At 39.9% G+C, this 7,978-nt stretch overlaps 1 protein-coding gene across 2 annotated transcripts in view; it reads left to right on the forward strand.

The window, feature by feature from the left end:
• SNX31 (sorting nexin 31) overlaps positions 1–5,511 on the forward strand; it is a 49,645-nt gene extending 44,134 nt beyond the window's left edge. For both annotated transcript variants that reach the window (XM_063080098.1, XM_063080099.1), the window contains 2 exons: positions 2,575–2,631; positions 5,416–5,511. In XM_063080098.1, coding sequence (XP_062936168.1) covers positions 2,575–2,631; positions 5,416–5,511 — 153 coding nt within the window. The remainder of the gene's footprint in view (positions 1–2,574; positions 2,632–5,415) is intronic.
• Positions 5,512–7,978: the final 2,467 nt, after the last annotated feature.

The raw sequence follows: 7,978 nt of genomic DNA on the forward strand, positions 1-7,978 counted from the left end.
CCGGCCATTCCTATATGGAATCCGAACCCAAGGCCTTGGAGTTATCAGCACTACACTCTCCCAAGTGAGCCACGGGCTGGCCCAAGGATTGTTTTACTTGAAAGTAAAGTGTATTAGTTAGGATTAGTTTTAGTTATGTATAACAGTGTCTTAGATGACAGAGAAACAAACTTCTGTTTTGTCTAAAACAAGCCCAGAGATAGGCAGTCTAGGGCTGGGATTCCAGCTCCATAATGTCACCAGAGACCTTTCTGCTGTGTCATCTTCACTGTGTGGCTTTCACCTTATCCCCAAGATGGCTGCTAGAGTGCCAGTCATTACATCCACATTCCAGGCAGCAAATGTGAGGAGGGTATAAAGAAGGACTCACTTCTTTTCTTTGAAGAGGTATCTCAGAAGTCTCACGCAGAGTTTCTGCTAAAACTCATTGGGCAAGAGTTAGTTGGGGCCAGTCCTGTGGCTCACTCGGGAGAGTGCGGTGCTATCAGCACCGAGGCCGCGGGTTCGGATCCTATATAGAGATGGCCGGTGCGCTAACTGGCTGAGCGTGGTGTGGACCACACCGTGCCAAAGGTTTCGATCCCCTGATCGGAAAAAAAAAAAAAAAAAAAAAAGAGTTAGTTGGACGAAGTTAGGAGGACAAAGTTTTAGAGAGCCAGGGGGGAATTACTGTGCGGGAATAAGTGCTTATATTTTTAACAGAAACTACTTTAGTGATGAAAGAGAAAGTGCAAGAATATTATGGAAAAAGGATTTACTTTTCTTCCCAGCTTTATTCCCCCTAGTATATCAAGAATTTAAAGTCTTACTGCAATAAGTCGATGAAACTGATTATACCAGAAATTGCTTAATATTTGTAGTGGATTCTATTTTATTTATTTTGATATAGGGAAGAAGAGGGGAAGGAAAATAGGAGAGAAAAATTCTGAGAATTTTCCCACAAGTTTTATATTTCATAGCACAAGACTATTTACAAACTATAATGTAATATTGTAAAATAATAATAACAGTAGTAAAACACATAAGACATCAGATCATTCATTTCTTACTTACTGAGACTTAATAACTGATTTGTGTGTGTGTGTGTGACTGGCCATTTTGGGGATCCAAACCCTTGACCTTGGTCTCAGAACACCCTGGTCTTAGAACACCAACTGAGCTAACCAGCCAGCCCTGATTCTTTTCTAATTATTGAGATAGGCTTCGTATATATGAACATTTCTATTAAGAATACTAACCTAAAGGAGTCTTATGTGTACCTCCTTAAAGCAATTTATTTTACAACAAAATTAATTTAACGATAAAAGGTAATGCTCATTTGCAGTGTCATGTTATTTATCCCACTTATTTTGAAGTGTCCCATGCTATATTTTCATGAATAATAAACAACTTAATTAATTCACCCCTTCATTCTATCATTTACAAATGCCTGTACTGTCCAGGCTAGAAACTGAGGATCCTGTGTCAAGCAGCTCATTTGTTGGAGGAAAAGGCAATTAGTGCAGAGACATTTACAATTGTAGTGATGAGCACTCTGCCATGTTTGACATATACACATAATGCACAGTTGTGTAATAATAGTTCTTTTCTTGTTCCTTATGAAGAGTCTAAGAACTCCTTAAAGCCCCCAAACCCTGGCTAGGTCCCATTCACTGGGCATGCCAGACACTCCCTGTCTGTCCCTCTAAATTGCTCTACACTCTTCCCCACCCTGCTTCGTGCCCTGGGAGACTGACCTGTGTTACCATGACCTTGCTCTCTATGGGGTCACCTACTGGGAAGCCCAGCAGGAGATCAGAGGGTGGGGAAAGCGAGTTTGAAGTAGGTCTCTGAGGTTGGCGTATCCTTCAGGCCACAGCTCTTGTTGGGCCATCTCTCCCTACAGCTACTCTCTGGATTCAGTAACAGCTGCTTCCCTTGCCCCTTAAAGCCTAGAGGTGGCAAGAATCCCCCCTGCATCCCCCTCATTTCTGGTCCCAGGGGGCCCCAACATCCCTTCATTGATTTGCTCTATTCCTGCCCACACCTCCGTTAAATAGTTAAATAGATCCTTTTTAAAACTCCCATTTATCCCAGGATTGTGCCATCTGTTCCCTGCTGGGACTCTGACTGGTGTATTAAGTTTACCTTATGTGCATGAGATATGTTCAAGGGTCTTGAACTTCAGTTTGATTCTTCATTTGATTAATGGTGCCTTTTGATGAACCAGAGCCTCATGTGGCTTTGATTCAGTGTATGGATTGGAGCTCTATGGACTATTTCAGGATTTAGAAGTACATTTGATTTCGTGTGATATCCTTTTAGAAGTTGTGTTAGGTCACAAAATCCATAGGCAACTGCCAATGTTAAACATTAAACTTCACGTAATTTTGGGGGACTCAATTGCGGTAACATTGAGACCCTGGACAGTGAAGGGGGAAGGCGCAGAGGACAAGCAGGTGGGCTGCTGACAGGCAGCCTTTGGGACCATTAAGAGGATTATTGTGGTCCCAAAGGGAGCTGTGCTAGTTAAACAGATTATTTGTGTGCTTGCTTCTCTGGCTTTGCTGACTGACATTTTACTAATCTTTTTAGCAGATTGAAGTTCCGGAAGAAGGCAAAAGTAAAAAATATCACATTCGACAAAGCCAGGTCTGTGAGTAAAATTATGTAATTGATGCATTACAATTTTGATAAATCCTCCCTTTTTCTCCCTTTAACCAAAGTCATTCTACTTCCAAGAATAAGCCAGAATTCTGTTTCTCAGAAGCTCCTCTATGTAGGTTGGGCCAATTGGCGGGCCATCACAGAAGGATAGTATTTTTATTGTAGCACCCAACAGGGTTAAGAGAATTTTTACATAGAAAATTTCCAAGAGGAATACAAAATTCTTTAGTGACTTTCTTCTACACCCCCTACATTTTTTTTGAAAATCTTTCTCGTTTGTGTATTTTAGTATATCTAGTATATTTTAGTTTCAGTTTTCTGCAGTGTACTCTATATAAAACTTTTTTAAGTTTATAATACTTTTTCAAGCATTTAGGTCTGCTGCGCACATAACAATAATAGAAAAACGTAATAGACAACATTATTAAGCACTCATCATTACCATGCACAGTTCCAAGCATTTTTATGTGAATTAATGCATTCATTCTCTTCATGACCATATAAATCAGTTGAGGAAACTAGGGCACAGAGAAGTGAAGTCACTTTCCCAAGGTTGCACAGCAATCAATGTTGGAAGGAAGCAGGCAGTCTGATCCTGGAACTATGTCCTCAACTACCTTGCTAACTCATTCTTTCTATGTCCAAATCCTAGTGTAGGTCAATGAAATAAAGGTGACCTCTAAGTTGCATTACAATGGAATTTATTATTTATCCAGTCCCTGTCACAGGGTCTGGTGTGTGTATAAAGGTCTTAGTATATTAGTATTTATAAGTATCTAAGTGAATGAGGGTACTTCCAAGAGTTCATGGAAAAATAGAATTGAGAGATAATATAAATCTTTCCATGGACTTTTGAAAGTACCCTCGTATAAGGTCCTTTCTTTAGTCAATAAGCTCAGTAAAGAAAAAAAAAGCACAAATGCAAAGCTTTCTCTTTCATAATAACAGCATTTCTGGCTGGTTAGATCAGAGACAAGAGATAGGAACTCCACCACTTTCTGGCTGTAAGTCTTCAGGCAGATCAAAAAACCTAGATCTGCATCAGGGACTCCTGAAGTGCTTCTTAAAAGTCAGATTCCTGGGCCTCACCCCTAAAGACTGAGTCAGTAAATCTGAGGTGAGGACTTTGGAAATCAGCATTTATAGACAAGAGCCCTAGTTAGACATACCGCATCAAGCTTCAATGTCTTTATTTTTAAAATGTAGATGGAAACCACTCCATCATTTAAATTCATTCATTTCAGCAGCATACAGATAGAGAAGAGGCTCTCAACCTTGGCTGCACATGGAATTGCTTGGGGAGTACTAAAACTAATGATGGCTGGGTCCCTCTCTCAGAGATTCTGATTTAATTGGTCTGAGGAGTCTGGGCAATGGAATTTTTAAAAGCTTCCCAAGCGGCTCTAATATACAACCAGGACCAGAACCATTATCCTAGAACAGTGGTTCTCAAAGTGTGGTCCCTAGACCAGCGGCATCGTCATCACTTGGGAACTTGCTAGAAATTCAAATTCTCAGGCCCAAAACTTACTGCATCAGCAACTCTGGGGGAGGGGCCCAGCAGTCCCTGTTTAACAAGCCCTCTATATGAGTCTAATGCTTGTTCAAGTTTGAGGGCCACTGTCCTAGTCAACAGATAACACAACACACAGCAATGGTCAACACTAATGCTAATTCAGTTCTCTCAGATGAGCGGTAATTCTGAAACAGACAAACCTACCTCATGCTCTGAACAGGACCAGCATGTCAGAAAGGAGCCTGGTGTCCAATTATATTGAATTCCAGTTTATTTAGCAAACCTTCTTATAGATCTTACCTTATCCTGAGCTGGGCACTGTTATAGTTACTTTCCATATAAAACTCATTTAATCCTTATAACCACCCTGGTACAATTTTTATTCTGGTTTACAGCCTAAGGAACTGAAACAGAGAGGTTAAATAACTTTCCCAGGGTCACACAGCCAGTAAGTGGCAGAGCTAGTATCCAAACCCAAGCAGTCTTTATTTGTTGTTTAACAAATAAAATTTGTTTGTTCCTTTAACCACTCTATTGTGGGGCCTCTCTCTCAAGACAAACCCCTCCTAGAAAAAAATTTTCAACCTGTCTGCCCATTGAGGTGCCTCACACTTTTTTCTATAAGGGCCAAAGCCCACTACCCCTGGCCCTATTTGAGATTTCATAAATACCAAAGGCAAACTTCTCAGTCACTGAAGGTTTGTGGCAACCTCTTAAAATGTTTTTGGTTTTTAGTTTTTTGGGTTTTTTTTAAAAGATGACCGAGAGGGGATCTTAACCATTGACTTCGTGTTGTCAGCACCAGGCTCTCCCAAGTGAACCACAGGCCAGCCCTTAAAATGTTTTAAAATAAGCATAATACTTTTTTAAAGTCTGCATTTGTGTGGGGTGTGCACTAAAGATTTTGGATGAGGTTATAAATTGAAAGTCACATGGCTTTAATGGAGGAGCAAGGTACAAGACAGGCAGAGTTAAGTGTCACCTGAATGACATCCCAGGGCCCAGAAACACACTCAGGACATGTCTACCTCAGCATACCGTCAGGGTGCACTCTCCTCGGCCCTCACATAGGTACACCTACCCCAAAATAAAGCTTCTACAGGATAAAACCATTTAAAATAACCATTGCTTAAACAATTGCCACCTTTCGGTTATCCTTTTAATATTGTCTTAATCTCCTTGACTTTTTTATTGTTATGGTTGTTATGGAAATAATTTCCTTTATTTACATTTCTGACCTGTTTACCTTGCAGCAGAAAGACTATTTCAGTTTTCTACCAAGAAAAAGCAAGGTTAAGAAAGCTGAAGGTGACTGTGTTTTTAGGACCATAAAGGAAGAAGGTCTTTGAAGACAAGTCTCACTATTTCAAATGTCCTGTAACGCTGTCCCAAAACAGAACGAGCCTGGGGCTTAAAGGTGGGCTTCCTGCCATCAATGGAAGAAATTTGATCTCTTCCCATTTTTTTGGCATTAAGATAGACTGTTTTCATGAAGATGACTGCAACACTCTGTAAATCTCAAGATTAGAAAGAAATAATAACCAAAGTTATAAAGGTTGTTTTTAATGGCTCATAAATAACAAGTGGCAAATTTGAATCAACTAACATGAAGCTCATTCTATTTTTTTCCTCTAAAATAAATTTTTAAATGGCTTCATGAACTCTTTAGATGTTCTGATATTACATGAATGACAGGCTCATTATAAAATATAAATGCATTTGGGGTCAAGTTCTAAAGATGAGACTCATTAGCAAGGAAAACATGGCTCTGTCTAGATAAAGGAATCATTGAAAAAGAAACCTGGACCTCACTGATCTATCCACAGAAACAGAGCAAGGATGTGATGGGATACTGATTTGTTCCTCGCATAATTCTGAGCCTACCAGTCTGGACATAATTAAAGTAATAGGCTGCCCAGTTCTGTGTTTCTCCACTGTTACAACTGTATTCTGTACTCAGAATATTGAATTAAGTTCAGTAATCACCATGCTATTTTGGATGTTTTTATTTTGGAAAGCAATAAGGCCCTGCACTTAATATCAGATACCTTATAAGTCTCTTAACTCTTTTCTCACTAAATTTTTTCCTTATTCAGTTGCAGTTATCTCATCGTAATTAATGTAATTCAGTATAGAATTAAGACCACAATAAGGAACAGGGACAGAGGAATCTATATAATCTAATTAGAAGTGCAATATTCTAATGTTCTTTTCTAACTGGGTTGTGTAACTAATTATATGATAAATATGAAATATATTCTACTGAATATAGAATTTACTGATGAAAATTCTGTGAATGGTCTTTTTGAAATGTAGAATCTATTAAATAAAACCTTGTAATATTTATAAATCAATGCCTATCGCCATAACTTCCAGTTCCTTAAAGTTTTATATTTATATTTTAGGCTGTAGTAGGATATTTTTGCAGAGGAAAGCACGAACAAATCGTCCATAGTGAGTATATTAATGGATTAGAATCATTTTCAGATTAAAATGGAAGCTTATCTACTATTTTGCCAATTTAAGAATATTCAAGGTCTACCTCTTTTTAATAGCAAACACCTACCCAAAGAGGGTAAGGGACTATTTTAGACACTAGGAATGCAAAGAGAATTGTATTGGGGGGGTAAGAAGATGCATATATTAAATTGAAGCACATGTAATTGCTGTCTTTGTAGGTCAAAAATAGTTCATATGTTTCAACTTGACATATAAGAGTGAGTAATCCCAGACAATGTGCCGTCAGTGTCAAAAGTGTAGTGTAGATCTTTGGTTAAAGGAACTGGGGGGCCATGAGGAAAGCCCCAGAGGAAGAGGGACTTTGAAGAAAGAGTAGAGCCATGTGGGGGCAGAGGGGAGGGCACGCTAGAAGAGGGGAGGACGGGCACAGAGGGGAGAGTGGGTGCAGTGTCCAGGAAGCAAGGAGCGAGCCTGCCCTGGGCTGGCAAAGTTTCAGGTTAAGGAAATAGGAGCAAGCTAAGCAGTAAGAGGGATCAGTATTGTGCAGAAACTAGTGCAGTATCCCCATATGTATGTAGAGTAGTTTATCACTAATTTGAGGATGGCAAAAAACAGAAGCGTTGTATTTAATAACTTTTTTTTAAAACATTGAGATGAGAATATGAGAGGAAAATGCATGTGATGACATGCATTCCATGGTATATACTATGAATGAAGAGACTGGGGGAGTAAAAAACACATCTCAAAACCTACTTTATAAAGTGATCCATTCCTTACTAGTTGTGTGAGAGAAGAAGGGGCCCTTAACCCCTTTGGGGATTACAGGGGCTATTTTTATCTAGGAGTTTGGGAGTTTGAATCACTTCTGGATCAAAACACTTGATCATTGGTTAAAAAGTCTGAGCCCCAACTGCCAGAGTGGCCTTCCTGCTGCAGGCCCTGGGAGAAGATGACAGGGAGACCCCCCACGACCTGTCTCTGGGCGGACCCGCTCCCACCAGCACTGGAGAAGACGTCACCCGGTGCGTGGCCTTTGTAAGGTAGGCCACTGTTGACATCCTTCAAGTAACCCCTAAGGGTTGTGGCCTGGCTCTGGAAATTTCCAGTCTATGCTTTCGTCTGTCTGTGGATTCACTCCTCATATTCCTGCAAACATGGTCTCCAGTCAGCCACATTTTCTCCTGACATGTCTTCATTCATCAGGGTCACTTCTTTGCACTTCTAGACATGCATATGTGTTTTTCCTGCTGTTCGTGCTCCTAAGATAATTAGCCTAAGAGATTTGCCCACAGGCAGACACATTTGAGTTTGAAAATCTCACAAAAATAATAATGAGAAAAAAGGGCAGAGCTGATT

This window comes from Cynocephalus volans, chromosome 15 (genome assembly GCF_027409185.1).
Source record: "Cynocephalus volans isolate mCynVol1 chromosome 15, mCynVol1.pri, whole genome shotgun sequence".
Lineage (NCBI taxonomy): Eukaryota > Metazoa > Chordata > Mammalia > Dermoptera > Cynocephalidae > Cynocephalus > Cynocephalus volans.